At 42.4% G+C, this 17,753-nt stretch overlaps 1 protein-coding gene across 1 annotated transcript in view; it reads left to right on the top strand.

Annotated features, from left to right (window-relative positions):
• The window catches only part of LOC141213014 (uncharacterized), a 903,379-nt gene that overhangs the window by 677,492 nt on the left and 208,134 nt on the right, over positions 1-17,753 (top strand). Inside the window, 2 exon segments of the mRNA XM_073665145.1 lie at positions 5,041-5,244; positions 11,128-11,249. Coding sequence (XP_073521246.1) covers positions 5,041-5,244; positions 11,128-11,249 — 326 coding nt within the window.

The following is a 17,753-nucleotide window of genomic DNA, read 5'->3' as shown; positions in this document are numbered from 1 at the left end:
TTAACATTACTTGACTAGTCTGGCAACTAAGCATCTTAAGGTACCGTCACACTTAGCGACGCTACAGCGATCCCGACAATGATACGACTTGGCAGAGATCGTTGCTGCATTGCTGTGTGGTCGCTGGTGAGATTTCAAACAGTCAGATCTTCCCAACAACGCAGCAACGATACGGCGACCCGTAGTGACCTGTATTATTATTATTATTATTATTATTATTATTATTTATTATTATAGCGCCATTTATTCCATGGCGCTTTACATGTGATAGGGATATACATAACAAAAGCATTTACATAATCTTAACAAAACGAGTCAGCGACTGGTACAGGAGGAGCGAGGACCCTGCCCGCGAGGGCTCACAGTCTACAAGGGATGGGTGAGGATACATTAGGTGAGGGTAGAGCTGGTCGTGCAGTGGTGTTTACTGCCGGTTGTAGGCTTGTCGGAAGAGGTGGGTCTTCAGGTTCCTTTTGAAGGTTTCCACGGTCGGCGAGAGTCTGATATGTTTGGGTAGAGAGTTCCAGAGTAGGGGGGAAGCACGGGAGAAATCTTGTATACGATTGTGGGAGGAGGAGATAAGAGGGGAGTAGAGAAGGAGATCTTGTGAGGATCGGAGGTTGCGTGCAGGTAAGTACCGGCAGACTAGGTCACAGATGTATGGGGGAGACAGGTTGTGGATGGCTTTGTATGCCATGGTTAGGGTTTTGAACTGAATTCTCTGGGCAATGGGGAGCCAGTGAAGGGATTGACAGAGAGGAGAGGCCGGGGAATAGCGGGGGGACAGGTGGATTAGTCGAGCAGCAGAGTTTAGGATAGATTGGAGAGGTGCAAGAGTGTTGGAAGGGAGGCCACGGAGCAGGAGGTTGCAGTAGTCGAGGCGGGATATGATGAGGGCATGCACTAGTGTTTTTGCAAGAGTCTTTGCTGAGGAATGCACGGATCCGGGAGATGTTTTTGAGTTGGAGTCGGCAGGAGGTGGAAAGGGCTTGGATATGTGGCTTGAAGTAGAGATCAGAGTCCAGGGTTACCCCAAGGTAGCGAGCTTGTGGGACTGGGGAGAGTGAACAGCCATTGACGTTGATGGATAGGTCGGATGGGGGATGTGAATGAGAGGGTGGAAAGATGATGAACTCTGTTTTATCCATGTTGAGTTTTAGAAATCTGTCGGAGAAGAAGGATGAGATGGCGGACAGACATTGTGGGATTCTGGTTAGTAGGGAGGAGATATCGGGTCCAGAGAGGTAGATCTGTGTGTCATCAGCATAGAGGTATAACGATGCACGCCTATGTGTCTCAGTTCTGAGTCGCCAACGAGGTCGTTGGTAAGGTGTCAAACACACCGATGCATGATACCCAGCGGGGCCTCAACGATCAAAGAAATGTCCAGACCATTCCGACACGACCAGCGATCTCACAGCAGTGTCAAACGTAGCGAGATCGCTGCTGAGGTCGCTGTTGCGTCGCAAAACTTGTGACTCAACAGCGATCTCTCTAGCGATCTTGCTTAGTGTCACGGGGGCTTTACTGTCTATGGACTTTGTACATGTAGAGCCTGGTGTGGGCGGGGTTAGCTTTCTCAGCTCTGCTTTCTTCTAAATCTAAAATCTCTGATTGTGTGAGAATGGCTGCACCCATTACGCTGCTCTCAGATGAGGTAGCAAAAACCTGCTGACAAATTTAAGCCACAACTCACAGTGCTGTGAGTGTGGACTGTATTTGGTCCGGAAATGCCTGCTTGACTGAAAGTCGGAGGCTTCCAGGAGGAATAAAATTCATTTTCTGCGCACTTCTAGTACTGTGGCCAGGAACCTCCATAACGCTGTTAACCTGCAGATTAACCCTATATTTGCAGGTTAATATTGGTATCGGATCTAACATGTTCCCTTTAACCTTGTAAGGCATCATTCAGATGTCAGTGTTTCCAGTAGGTGTGTTATCCGTTTTTTTCATGGATACCACAGGTACCTATTATAAGGTGATATGCCCATGTCCGTGTTTTTAAACGGACTGTGTGTCTGTGCAAAACATATGGAGACATGTTTGTTTTTTCTGGCAGCACGGGTGACAAGGGCCGATACTAGTCTATGGCATCCGTGTGCTGTCCCCGTTTAACATTGCAAAGTATATGAGAAGCTTTGTAATTTATTTATTTCTTTATCCATACTCGAAAAACACTGGTGACTCACTGATTGTTTAAATGAACATACGGATGACACATTGATGACATACTGATGGAAGACATTGATGATAATGGTACCAGTTTTTCACATACGTGTTTTATACGGACATGTGAAGGAGGCCTTATGAAAAGTAGAAGCTTTGCAATTTATTAATTTCATATGTGAAAATTATTGATGAATCCATGATGGTAAAAACTGACCAAATATTTATGAAACCCAGATCTAAAACATTGATGAACAATGGGCTGTGTTTTTCATAATTTTTCTCCTGAAATGGGTAAAACGGTTTCTCAATACAAAACATGATGATAAACATAAAACTCTAGGTCCCCCAACTGTGAAATCAAGGGTACCACGTCTAGCAAGTCACAAAAAAATCTGAGTCCGACTTTTTGCAACTTGATTGTCACGGTCAGTGTATCCTAGTACTCTAGCGATCTTTGGCCGCACGATCTGTGGCTTGGCCAAAGTCGCCATGTAGCCCCAGACATAATTTGACCTTAAAGGGGTTGTCCCATGAACAAAGTTAATTTTAATTAATAGTTCTTGGAATAATAATAAGTTCCACAATTGGATGTGTTTAAAAAACATTTTCCTGTGCTGAGATAATCTTATAAATGAGCCCCTGCTATGTACTGTGTAATGGCCGTGTCTGACCGTGCTGGAACATGGTCTGATCATACCACAGCTCCTGGGTAGGGGAGGAAGGACAAGAGTATGCAGACGTTACAGCATGGGGATCAGAAATAATTATTTTTTTGAGGTAAACATTTTTTAAAAAGCAGGCAGGGAAATGCTTTACCTCCCAAAAAGAATCAGCTGTGATCCCCTGCTGTAATGTCTGTGTACTCTTTTGCTTCCCCCCCTGCCCAGGAGATGTGGTATGATCACACCATGTTCCTGCACGGTCAGACACGGCCATTACACAGTACACAGCAGGGTCTCATTTCTAAGATTATCTCAGCACAGGAACATTTTTTTAAATACATCTAACTGTGGAAATTATTATTATTTCAAGATGTATTGATTAAAATCAACTTTACAATTAACTTTGTTTGTGAGAAAACCCTGTTAATGACTTTTGAATGATTTTAGCTTATTAACCATCCTATGGAAAAGTGTTTCATAGTTTCACCCTTTTTAAAGTAAGGAAACCCCTTTATATCTTTTACTGCATTTAGTGAATTCACCCTTGCTTCCTTGCTTTATATACAAAGAACAAAGAGATTAAAGAGGTTAGTCACTTTCTATAACATACTTGATATATGCCTTGAAATGAAAAACTTTGCGAGACTAAAGGCGCATTTAGACAAGCTGACATTTGCAGAGATGTGAACTATTATCAGTCATCGCAGACATACCATTGGTGCATCCTGTGCAGCCGCACAGGGGCCGAGGAGAAAAGGGGGTCCACTTCTACCTCCAAAGCTGGTGAAATTGTTTATTATGATGAGATATAAGACTGCAAGGGGCCCATATATTGTCCTTACACAGGGACCATCTTCTGTCTGTGACCGCCACTGAGTCATCATCGCACATGATAATTGTGTCATGTATATGGGGTTAATGAGTAAATAATGTGTTAAAAAATGTTCCTTCATCGTGCGTGGAATCATTTATGCAAATGAAAAGTTATCTACTTGTTGTTTGATTGCCCACAGTAAATGGAAATCATTTGTTCGTTCGACTCTAGATAGTAAATAAATATTTTTTCAATGCCTTTTTCACACTACACTGCCAATTATCTTCCAGTGTAAGTAGAGTATTTGATTGAGTGATTTCTTGATCGAAGATGAACGGTTTCTTACACGATTACTGTAACATATAAGTGCTTATCTGGCTTTGTGTATAGATCATTTATTTTGATCTTTAGTCACACAATTATCTACTTGGCAAAATGGACCTTTACTCATAACAAATCTTCTTATTTTATTTATTTATTTTACTCACTTTTATAGCGTCATTAATTCCACAGCGATTTACAGACATCATCATCACTGTCCTCACTGGGGCTAACAATCTAAATCCCCCAGGAGTACTGCTTTGGTGTGTGGGTGGAAACCGGAGAACTCGGAGGAAACCCATGCAAACACGGGGAGAACATATAAAGTTCTCCTCTCTCCTGATCAAGTTCTCCCATCTTCTGATCAAGTTTATCCTTCTGCTGATCAAGTTCTCCCCTCTCCCGATCAAGTTCTCCCCTCTCCCGATCAAGTTGTTCTCTCTCCTGATCAAGTTCTCCCCTCTCCCGATCAAGTTCTCCCCTCTCCCGATCAAGTTCTTACCTCTCCCGATCAAGTTCTTACCTCTCCCGATCAAGTTCTTCCCTCTCCCGATCAAGTTCTCCCCTCTCCCGATCAAGTTCTCCCCTCTCCCGATCAAGTTCTCCCCTCTCCCGATCAAGTTCTCCCATCTCCCGATCAAGTTCTTTCCTCTCCGAGTCAAGTTCTCCCATCTCCCGATCAAGTTCTCCCCTCTTCCGATCAAGTTCTCCCCTCTCCTGATCTGTTCCATGGGTTGTGGGACAGAAACACATGTAAACTATTGTGACAGCACTAGTGGAGGCAGCATCATGAGATGTTTTTGCGCCAAGTTCCACCAAATACTTTGGTAGCTACTCTGAATCTTCTTTTGGTATGTTATGCTTTTCTTCTGTTTTTTTTCGTATTCATTAATATTGCCAAATCTTTTTGCTGTCAGTTTTTCCTTGTGTTTCACTGTTTAATATCTAATGATGAAATGTGTTTTATCACCCTGATGAGATAATGTTTGGCTACTTTAAACTTTAATTGTCAATACTGTAACAGATTGATTTTCAGTGTACTTACAGTGTCACATTTTTTACACTTAATACCAGGTGAAAGAGAAACTTTAGAGAGAAGTGATGTTTGGCTTCCTGCATGTGGTGATGAGAGAACTGAGTTGGATGACTTCCACTACTTACTGGTAGTTCGCGCAGTTTGTCCAGACCGTTTTCCTGATGCTTTATGTCGATATGTTGAAAGATTGTCCAGTGACTTAGAATTTCGTGATCTCTGCCCAGGCATTAATAACATAGCCGGTAGGTAAAGAAGAGCCCTGGAAGATGTTAACTCCTTATATTTGCTTGTCAGAGAATAACTGTAAATCCTATTGTAGTAATGAAAATATGTGGAAGATTGTAGCAAGATAATACCAATGATGATATATTTCATAGATACTAAAATTCATCTTATAAGTGAGTGGCGTTTATAAAATGATCTGATTTTTTATTCTTCTAAAGTGCAAATTAGTCCAAATAGTCTTCTGGTAAAAATATAATTTAAAAAATGTGCAGGTGACTAATTCAAAGTGAAAGAGAAAATGAAGGTATATTCTTCCTGCAGCCGCTTGGTTCTAGTCATCAGGTTGGTACCTGGGGCTCTCAATAGACAGCGCTCACTAAACCATGATAACGCCCTGCTCTTTGGCTAATATCCCATCCTGCACACACTGCAGAGCAGGATGTCAGTCAAGAAGCAGTGGGCATGATTACTGGGCGCTCACTGCCCCAATACGGCCACAGGGTCCCTTTAAGAGCACTCACATTTTGCATGCACATTTTAATTGAGGTGAAAGTAGAATTAGTTATTAAGTAAAACCAACTAAACCCGAAACCAGCTAATTTTCTTGCTGTGCTACAGAATTTTGATAGATCTTGCTCTTGTGTATAGTTTTAGCTGTTCTTAAAATAACACAAAAGAAAGATGATATGGTGTGGAAAGTTGATTAGTTTTAACACACAAGAAAAATCATCATTCTACATTGTGATATCTTCGGCTACATCTCCAGATTTTAGCACTAAACCTGGCCATATACAGCTCAATTTGCTCAATTTGCTTCTCATAGTTTTACAGAAAGCTGGTTGTTAGAGTGGCATACATTGCAAAATACACTGCTCAAAAAAAATAAAGGGAACATTCAAATAACACATCATAGATCTGAATGAATGAAATATTCTCATTGAATACACAATCACACAAAAATCATCAATGGAAATCAAATGTATTAATCAATGGAGGCCTGAATTTGGAGTCACCCCCAAAATTAAAGTGGAAAAACACACTACAGGCTGATCCAGCTTTGATGTAATGTCCTTAAAACAAGTCAAAATGAGGCTCAGTATTGTGTGTGGCCTCCACTTGCCTGTATGACCTCTCTACAACGCCTGGGCATGCTCCTGATGAGGTTTCGGATGGTCTCCTGTGGGACTCCTGGACAGTCTGTGGTGCAACGGGACGTTGGTGGATGGAGCGAGACATGATGTCCCAGATGTGCTCAATCGGATTCAGGACTGGGGAACAGGCGGGCCAGTCCATAGCTTCAATGCCTTCATCTTGCAGGAACTGCTGACACACTTCAGCCACATGAGGTCTGGCATTGTCCTGCATTAGGAGGAACCCAGGGCCAACCGCACAAGCATATGGTCTCACAAGGGGTCTGAGGATCTCATCTCGGTACCTAATGGCAGTCAGGCTACCTCTGGCAAGCACATGGAGGGCTGTGCGGCCCTCCAAAGAAGTGCCACCCCACACCATTACTGACCCACTGCCAAACCGGTCATGCTGAAGGATGTTGCATGCAGCAGATCGCTCTCCACGGCGTCTCCAGACTCTGTCACATGTGCTCAGTGTGAACCTGCTTTCATCTGTGAAGAGCACAGGACGCCAGTGGCGACTTTGCCAATCCTGGTGTTCTGTGGCAAATGCCAAGCGTCCTGCACGGTGTTGGGCTGTGAGCACAACCCCCATCTATGGACGTCGGGCCCTCATACCACCCTCATGGAGTTGGTTTCTAACCATTTGTGCAGACACATGCACATTTGTGGCCTGCTGGAGGTCATTTTGCAGGGCTCTGGCAGTGCTCCTCCTGTTCCTCCTTGCACAAAGGCGGAGGTAGTGGTCCTGCTGCTGGGTTGTTGCCCTCGTATGGCCCCCTCCACGTCTCCTGGTGTACTGGCCTGTCTCCTGGTAGCGCCTCCAGCCTCTGGACACTACGCTGACAGACCCAGCAAACCTTCTTGCCACAGCTCACATTGATGTGTCATCCTGGATGAGCTGCACTAACTGAGTAACTTCTATGGGTTGTAGAGTTCGTCTCATGCTACCACGAGTGTGAAAGCACAACCAACATGCAAAAGTGACCAAAACATCAGCCAGAAAGCATTGGTACTGAGATGTGGTCTGTGGTCCCCACCTGCAGAACCACTCCTTTATTGAGAGTATCTTGATAATTGCCAATAATTTCCATCTATTGTCTATTCCATTTGCACAACAGCATGTGAAATTGATTGTCAATCAGTGTTGCTCCCTAAGTGGACAGTTTGATTTCACAGAAGTTTGATTTACTTGGAGTTATATTCTGTTGTTAATTGTTCCCTTTATTTTTTTAAGCAGTGGGTATGCAATGATCCAATGAACATGATGTATTAGCTTAAAGGGGTTGTCCACTACTCAGACAACCCCTTCTCAACCACTATGTTTTCCAGTGTTGGCGACATTCCAGCTGTGTTGGTACAGGCTCTCTCAGGGCTTATGTGACATTGTTGTGACACAATCCCTGCAGCCAATCAGCAGTCGCTTTAGTATCCTTTCTTTCAGACATAATTGACATCTGTAGGAAGTTAGAGCTGCGGCTGCTCTCACTCCTTCTGGATGTCAATTTTGTCTGAATGAGGGGTAAATGAAGTGCCCACTGATAGGCCTCAGGGATCTTGTGACGTAACAATGTCATGTGAGTCCCAAGAGAGTCAATGCTGTCACTGCTGGAATGTCGCCAAAACCAGAAGTGAGTATAGGTGAGTCAATTTTATAGACTGTGCCTGCCTTTGCTAAATGCATTGTCCTTCTGGTGTACTATAAAATTCCCAAATAATACAATCATATAGTACCCAAATAATATTAACATAATGTGGCAAAAAACTAACAAAATAACATTAATAAATATTTTCATCTATCTTACAGGGAATCTGTCAGCAGGTTTTTGCTATTTAGTCTGAGGGCAGCATAATGTAGGGGTAGAGTGCCTGATTCCAAGGATGTGTGAAAATACAATCAGTGTGTTATCAGCAGGAAATTATCACTAGAGGACTAGGTCTCACGTGCAATCCAGTCCAGCTAATCTGTGTAACTCCACCCCCACCACTGATTGGCAGGGTTATACAGAGCTCAGCATTTTGATCACTACTTCATCAACTGTAGAGAAATCAGGGCTTCCATCAAAAGTCTGCATCAAACAGTCCAGTAAGTGATACACCACTGGAATCAGGCTCTTTGCCTCTACATCATGCTGCTCTCAGATTAAATAGCAATTACCTGCTGACAGATTATTGCTACATGACAAGACATCCCCAGGTCAGGGGCAGACATACCATCAGTACAACCTATGCAACCGTACATGGGCCCAACAGGTAAAGGGACCCACTCTCTCCTTCAAAGCAAATGTGCATTATGATGAGCTATTGGACTTCAAAGGGCCCATATATTGTTCTTGTACAGGGGCCCTGTTCTGTCTGTGTCTGCTCCTGCATCAGGTCTAGTGATCCTCAGCATGGAATTGGACTCAAAGCCATTAGGAACATTAATACCACTTTAGTAGTGCTCTATGCAACTTTATAGATCATTCTCTATGACACCTGTTCCCATGTGCTTGCTCACACATACCCACCCATGTGATCACTTATGCACACAAACATTCACATGTTTCTCACTCATGCACATGGTCATGCATGCTTATCCATATGGTTCTAGAGGAGAACAATCAGCAGTGCGATTGCTTACACCTATTGACATATACAATCATGGCTGAAACTGTTGGCACCCTTGAAATTGTTCCAGAAAATTATTGAAATTACACATGTTTTGTTATACACATGTTTGTGTCCTTTGTATGTATTGGAACAACACAAAAAAACAGAGAAAAAAAAGCAAACTGGACATCATTTCACACAAAACCCCAAAAATGGGCCACACAAAATTGTTGGCACCGCTCCAAAATTATGGGTAGACGACTTTGTTTAAAGCATGTTATGCTTGTTTAAACGCACCTGTGGCAAGTAACAGGTGTGGGCAATATGAAAATCACACCTGAAACCAGATAAAGAGGGGAGAAATTGACTCAATCTTTGCATTAGGTGTCCGGTAGGCCACACTTAGCATGGAGAAAAGTAAAAGGAGAAGTGAACTGTCTGAGAACTTGAGAACCAAAATTATTGAAAAATATCAACAATCTCAAGGTTACAAGTCCATCTCCAGAGATCTTGATGTTCCTTTGTCCACATTGCACAACATAATCAAGAAGTTTACAACCCATGGCACTGTAGCTAATCACCCTGGACGTGGATGGCAGAGAAAAATTGATGAAAGGTTGCAATGCAGGATAGTCCGGATGGTGGAAGCAGCCCAAATCAAGTTCCAAAAAAATACAAGCTGTCATGCAGGCTCAGGGTGCATCAGTGTTAGCACAAACTATCCATCGACATTTGAATGAAACGCAATGGCAGGAGACCCAGGAGGACCCTACTGCTGACACAGAGACATAAAAAACCTAGACTGAAGTTTGTCGAAATGTATGTGAGTAAACCAAAATCCTTCTGGGAAAGCGTCTTGTGAACAGATGAGACCAAGATAGAGCTTTTTGGTAAAGCACATCATTCTACTATTTACAGAAAATGGAATGAGGGCTACAAAGAAAAGAACATAGTACCTACAGTCAAACATGGTGGAGGTTCAAAGATCTTTTGGGGTTTTCTTAGCTGTCTCTGGCACTGGGTGCCTTGAAAAGTGTGCAAGGCATCATGAAATCTGAAGATTACCAAAAAATTTTGTGTCGCAATATGGTGCAAAGTGTCAGAAAGCTAGGTTTGCGTCCTAGGTCATGGGTCTTCCAGCAGGACAATGACCCCAAACCTACTTCAAGAAGCACCCAGAACTGGATGGAAACAAATCACGGAGAGTTGTGAAGTGGCCAGCAATGAGTCCAGATCTAAATCCCACTGAACACCTGTGGAGAAATCTTAAAATTGCTGTTGGGAGAAGTCACCCTTTAAATATGAGAGACCTGGAGCAGTTTGCAAAAGAAGGGTACACAGAAATCCCAGTTGAGAGGTGTAAGGAGCTTGTTGATGGTTATTGGAAGTGATTGATTGCAGTTATTTATTCCAAAGGGTGTGCAACCAAATATTAAGTTGAGAGTGTCAACAATTTTGTCTGGCTCACTTTTGGGGTTTTGTGTGAAATTATGTCCAATTTGCCTTTTTTCTCAGTTTTTTTGTGTTGTTCCAATACACACAAAGGAAATAAACATGTTTATAACAAAATATGTCTAATAGCAATAATTTTGGGGGAGAAATACTTCATTTTCTGCAACAATTTCAAGGGTGCCAACACTTTCGGCCATGACTGTACATGCACAGAAATATATGTAGTTAGCTTTGGAGTAGATGGCTACTGTATATATGTCTCTCTTTGAAGGCATTGCTCCTATTGGAGGGGGCTGACCATGTCTTTCATCCCATCTGTTTTATCCCCACAAACTGGCAATCAAGTTAAATACTCTTTTATTTGTATAACTAAATGATTTTTCCAAATTTATCTAGTATAACAGACATTTGAAACTCTCCAGGACAACTCTGATAAATCTCAAAGTTGAAAGTTAATAGCTCAGAATTCAAAGTTTCTGTCATGTTGTCAGGATCTGAGATCTATTGGTGACATCAGGGGAACAATCTGATACCCGTTCAAGTTATTGAAAAAGACACACAGTTAAACAAATAAAAAATAATTCAAACTGGAAAGGCACCAGAAAGGAAGAACTGTGGAGTCGGCCAAATGGTGTACCCTTCAGATTTTATGTCTGTTACTCCTTTTGCACTTTCAGTGGCAGTGAGTCATTCCTGTGTCAACTATTTATATCTTTTTCTTTTTAGTATTGGAGGAAAATACACATGGTGTGCTAGTTCTTGAACCTTCTAACGGAACCAGCACACTTTCCCCGGGAGGAGCTCTCATGCGACACAAAGCCAAAGAAGCTATTTGTCTTGCAGCAGAGGTAATGGATCTATGGTCTTGGCTCCTTTACTGTACACAAACATAGAACATGGCATGAGTAGTACCAAGATTAATGTAATAGCATTTGATTTGGATATTATTAAGTGTTTACTAAAAAACCATGGTGAACCATGCTGCCGGGACTGGTGAGCCATTTTAATAATCAGGAGGGCACAGCTGTGCGGAGGAAAAGAATGACTGGAAAGTTGTCGATGTGACTAATCTGTTGACTGGGGAGGAGGGTGTAGCACCCCGAGGGCTACAGGGGTATTGCACCTCGAACCAGAGGTGTGGTATTCCACTCCCGGGTAAGGATGGAGTGTGGACCAGGACTCGTTTAGCTGTATGCACCACACACACCCCATTTCCGAGGGACAGCTCAACGGTGCTCCCACAGAAGTGCAGGCACGACAGCTTCTGTTCCTGGCTGGAGTGGGGAGGGGGAGGAAAACCCAGTGGTGTAGGAGCAGATAGGGGTGGGTCTCTGGGCATAGGTAGGAGCCCATTGGTTGCTAGTCACCTGGGCTCGGGTGCTAGAAGGAGGTATATAAGGTGGGCACTATCTTAGAGTAGTAAGTCCAGTTCAGTCAGTTCAGAGAGGAGTGCAGTCCGAGGAGAAGTGACAGGGAGCAGAGCTGCTCCAGGGGCTCTGCTCCACGGGCAGGCCTTGTCAGTAGGCCGGGGCCTGAGAGAGAGAGAGGAGAAGGAACAGCAAAGGAAGAAAGAAAGGAAACAAGGAACAGGAACACAGAGAAAGGCCCAGAGACACGAAGGTAGAAGGAACCCCAAAGGCCCAGGAGATTGCGGGTGAAGGGTTGGCAGAGCAGGGTACCAGAACCCAAATTGGTGGAGGCAACAGATTCCTCAGCCAAAGACCGGAGGCTGTGACCACATCTTGGTGCGACCCCTCACTACATCCACCAGGAAAGCAAACCACATAGGGTCAGGGAAACCGGAGATAGGTTTCGCCAAGAGAAGGCCCGAGGGAGCTGGACAAAGGTGGGTCACTGGTGAGGACGGCCAGAGAAGGGAAGAGAAGGGAGCCCTGTGCCACGCTTTGGAATTGCCTGGGAGTTGGTCGAGCCTCTTGCCTGGTGGACGCAGCACGGCTTGGGCAGTCATTCCCTGCAGAAGTGACTCGGATAACAACTGTGAGTAAAGCATTGGAAACTGCAACCACACGTCTCTGTGTTTCATCGCCGCACCAGCACCATTAGTACTGGGACGCTCACACCATCACTCCCATCATCCACACTAGCTGCCCTGAGGCAATACTTCTCCCGTGGGGAGTTATCCCATACTTGGCTGCGCGTATAACATCAGCCTCAGCGGTCTGCAGCGCAGCGGCGGTCCCCACTGACCGCAATCCACGGGTGGCGTAGTCGGACATTTGTTATTACACTAAGACTGCCACTGAATTGACCACCCTGGGCACGGACCGGGTCAGCGCCACGGAGACTACAACCCCTAGCGATCCGGCTCCGGGTATTCCCTGCACAACAGAGGCCCAGGGGGCGCGTCAAGGGCAATTACTGTACAAAAGATGAATATAGTGCAGATACTGACCTGGTCCTAAATAATGAAAGCGGAGGTGGCTTGGGGGGAGTTTGGACAGTTAAAGAAGCACTCTCATCAAAATTTTTATCCTCTTAATATATTGCAACCATCATATTATATAGCACTGTGTACTTACAATTGCTTGTATTGCCCTATTGCCCTGTAAATTCTTTTCTTTTCCATTAGGTCTATAACATCACCTGGCTAAAAACAGACTAGCTGAATCCTTCTAATCTCTATGTATAAACAGGAAGTCTCTTTTACCTGTATGAGTCATCATTAGAACTATAATTCTAGATCATGGCAATGTCCCTGGCAGGGGGGAAGTGTGGAGCAGCTGGGTCAGGACTCAGTTGAAGAGGAGGATGACTCAGAGCCAAGAAGGATTCAGCTAGTCTGTTTTTAATCACATGATGTTATAGACCTAATGGAAAACAGAAGAATTATCTGGATAGAAAGGCAAATGATCAATTGTAAGTAGACAGTGCTATATAATATGATGATTGCAATATATTAAGAGGATAAAAACTTTGATTGGAGTGCTTCTTTAATTGTGAGAGGAGAAATAGTGATACAGAAAACATCATAACATACATTTATAGTAATTCCAGAAACCTCATCAACAAGATTAATTAATTAGAATTAAGCCGGACAATCCCTTTAATAAGTATGTGCCCGATGGGACTGTGTCATAAACTGTCAACAAACATCCTCTCTGCATAATGTACTGTACATTGTGCATAGAGCACCGCTGCAAAATGCATCAATGCTCAGATCTGCAGCTACAGTTGGGAGAGGTATGTTGTGTGCACATAGTGAGAGACCTGATAAAAAATTGGAGCGGAGCAGAGAAAAGTCACTGGGCGCTTTGCCCACCTTTTCAAACAATGTTTTCTCCGAAACACCCCTGCATTTCAGTGCAGTAGATTATACATGTCTGCAACTGCGCAGCCAGAATCTGAATCACGCTTCCTAAGGTTTGGGCAGCATAAATCTAGTGACAGGCCTTTCATAACACTGGTATACAGTGATTTTGGTGCCAACGATGTCTAAACAGGTTTTTTTTCAGTTTATGGAGATGATTAAGAATATGACTGTTTTCGGTTTTGCCAGATTGGCTCTATTTTCTGATATATTTAATAGTTAATTAATTATAGTAGAGTTGTGGCTTCAAAATGTCGCTTTTATAGCATTGTAAGACTACAAATTGAAATACAAAATAATTATATGGGATATTTCATTAGACAAGACACTGTTAAAGAGTGAAAAGACCAAAAGCTATTGCATTTGTTATCACACACAAGTGACATTGGGGGAAAGCATTATTCTCATGGATGAATTATCTCAAAAACTAAAACCAATTCAGCAAAAGTAATGTGATTTTTGAAATCAGCACCCTCAAAATACACTAATTCCATCCAAAAAACCTTGGCATCTGAAAAAAATTTTTTTTGTAGACCTGTGTTATCAATCTGCACTTATTATAGATTTGACAGCGGAGTGCTTAAAAAATTATAAGGAGCATCTTCTCTGCGTAGCGTAGCTATAGTAGATGTTACTTTGTTGTGACTGGTGTTTTATGCTTTGTTCACATGTTATGCATTACATTCAACATACTGTACATATTTGAAGAATTCTTCTGTAAGGTGCCCAGACTTATGCAAGCAGATGCAATTGAATCCCATTTTAAATAAAACTTACTTTCAAGAGGTTGCTCAGTGTAACATAATATGCTTACATTATTTTTCATTTTTCATAATTACAATATATTTCTCTTTTACCAGAATTCATTTTAAACAACATAATATGAAGATGTTTCTCTGCATAATAATTTTATGTTTTGTTTTTTGTCCCTGGAGAATCTTGAAAGATAATAATTAAGTTTATTTCATAGAGTTTCATATCATTCATTATAATGATCTGAAATGATGAATTTGCTTTCATATGTTGTGGTAGGTAATAAATTAAAGAGACATGCATTGTAGATAGCAATGTGCTGTGAATCATCATGAAGAAACTCATCCTGTTAATCTGCAGCATCTTGTTTTATGTATATTTTTGCTTGGCATCCTGCGTCAGTATCCTATGCGGCACACAATGTGCCCTTGATTGAAATAACCACATAATGCAGGAGAAATGGTGTTAATCTCAAAGCTTTCAATCTAAGCTGAAAGGAGGTACATAACAAAATTACTTGTGCAGGATGTTACCCATTTGTGGTATAAACCCTTGACATTACTTTACAGCACTCGCTTCCTACATAACTATACAGCAGATCATGTTTTTTCCTGTATGGATTTAGAGAGTTGTCCCATGCCAAAGTACATTTTAATCAGTAGATCTTGGAATAATAATAAGTTCCACAATTGGATGTGTTAAAAACAATATTCCTGTGCTGAGATAATCTTATAAATGTGCCCCTGCTGTGTACTGTGTAATACCTGTGTCTCACCGTGCAGGATCATACCACAATGGGAGGAAGCGAGATAAAGTATACAGACAGGACAGCACAGGATATCCGATGATTGTTTCTGTGGGTAAAATATTTTCCTGCCTGTTTTATGACCGGAGCGAGTGTTTCTGCATGTTTCCAGTTCCCTTAGCTCATCATAAATGAAGTCATTTAGGGAGGCGCTCCAGCTGTTGCGGAGCTAATATGTCATTGACTTGATTTATGATGAGCTCAGAGTGGTAGAGATGCGAAAGAAACACTCATTCCTGTGGTAAAACAGGCAGGGAAATATTTTTCCTTACAGAAAGCCGCAACTGTGATCCCATGCTGTTCTGTCTGTATAATCTCTTTTTTTGCTTCCTCCTCTGGCCAGGAGTTGTACTTTGTTCAGACCATGTTCCTGCATGGTCAGACTCAGCCATTACACAGCACATAGCAGGGGCACATTTATAAGATTATATCAACACAGGAACATTTTTGTTACACATCCAATTGTAAAACGTATTATTATTCCAAGATCTGTTGGTTAAAATGTTTGTTCATGGGAAAATTCTTTAAAGGGAATCTGTCGGCAGGTTCTTGCTATGTAATCTGAAGACTGCATGCTCTAGGGGTTAAAACACAGATTTCAAGAATGCCTCTCTTATCAAGCTTGGGTTTTGTTAGCTTACAAAGATTGTTTTAGCACCAGTAGCTTATTACTGTGACTAGCTGGTCTGTGAACCCTGGTCCAACACATCCCATACTGTGTTAAGCACCTCACTGTCTATGGACTTCTTAAGCTTTGCTGCATTGCTAAATCTAAAAGCTCAGATTGTGTCAGAACGGCTGCCCCCAGTAATCTAAGTGATACATAATTTTGGCGTACTTCAGGCTGCTCTCAGATGAGGTAGCGAAAACCTACAGACAGATCCCCTTTAAGGCTTATGCACTTTTTTCTTAAAACAGTCATGCATATGCCATTCCTTCTTTCACAAATCAAACCCTATATTTAGGCTGTGTGCCCACGTAGCATTTTTCAAGCGTATATGCTGCGGAATTTCCGCAGCGTAAACGCTTGAAAAACGCATGTATATCCGCACCCCATGGTCCCCAATGGGATTCCGCAAGTTCTATGCACATGCTGCGGATTTTTCCACAGCGTTTATGCCACGTTCAAAAATCCGCAGCATGTCAATTAATTTTGCGTTTCCGCAAGCGGAATTGCCTTTGTCCAATGCATAAAAAACGCAAGGCAATTCCGCATGTGGAAAACGCGTGATAAACGCCCGAAAAATGCGCGATAAACGCGTGCGGAATTCCGCATGCGTTTTTCCGGGAGAGGACTTGCATTTATGCAGCAGAAATTTTCTGCTTCATAAATGCAACGTGGGCACATAGACTTCAGAAGGCTTCTTTGGCTTACTATCAATTTTCAGTTACTGGAGTATAGCTCAGATACAGCCTAAAATGATAAAGTCAGTTAGGAACTTCTGTTTCAGGCTTGTTAGCCCTCATCTGTGCAAAACTATGGAGAACTATGAACATATTGAATGGAGTGGGATGCAACCATCTGAATTATTATTTTTTTGCCTTTGTAACCACCAGTAAATTCCCCAGCTTAATTTACATTTCCAACAAATGGCCCTGTAATTTGTGTCTTGCCAATGTAATACACATTTATGAAATTTATTAAGGCATGTACTCCACTTTTCTGGTGAAAGAAGTCATACATTATAGTGGATGCTATTTTCGTGCAAAAATTTACTATTTCGTCATTTTTTTAAGTGATATGGAAACGTGGGGGAAGTTTAATGGGAAAGTTAATGCCTGAAAATGGCGCAAATCTCCACCAGCTTATACTCTAGCTGCAGAGATTTTATGTTATGAACTACAGACAGGCAAATATACCCCAAATTTAAAGGTGTGTGCCTCATAATAAATTTGTAATGCACAGCTATTCAAGACAAGCATATAAGATGCTAGGCTTAGTAAATTTCCCCCATTTTTTACAGTTATGTACCGTATTTTTCGGACTATAAGACACACCGGACTATAAGACGCACCTAGGTTTTAGAGGAGGAAAATAGGAAAAAAAACTTTAAGCAACAAATGTAGACATGATGCCCTGTTATGTGGGAGGGGGTCTGCTGCTGACACTGGTATTGGGGTAATGTCCCCCAATTCTGTTAATATCCTCCATCCTGGTATGTATGGCCCCTCCTTCCTGGTACACGTGGCCCCCATCCCGTCCTGGTATACATGGCCCTCATCCCCATCCTGGAATGAATGGCACCCTTTGATCCCCCATCCTGGTATGCATGGCACCCTTTGATCCCCCATCCTGGTATTCATGACACCCCTTGATCCCCCATCCTGGTATTCATGGCACCCCTTGTAGAATCTGCTGAGTTTTGGGGTGCCAGTTAATATTAATTAACAAGATCTACTGGATCTTTAAAAGGGGATTTATTACAAATAGGATATTTACAATAACATACATAAGGGAAACCTAAC

This window comes from Phyllobates terribilis, unplaced genomic scaffold (assembly GCF_046119375.1).
Source record: "Phyllobates terribilis strain yellow unplaced genomic scaffold, ASM4611937v1 Scaffold_2__4_contigs__length_985480577, whole genome shotgun sequence".
Lineage (NCBI taxonomy): Eukaryota > Metazoa > Chordata > Amphibia > Anura > Dendrobatidae > Phyllobates > Phyllobates terribilis.
The sequence above is the reverse complement of the archived record's forward strand: the minus strand, read 5'-3'. Positions and strand labels throughout refer to the sequence as shown.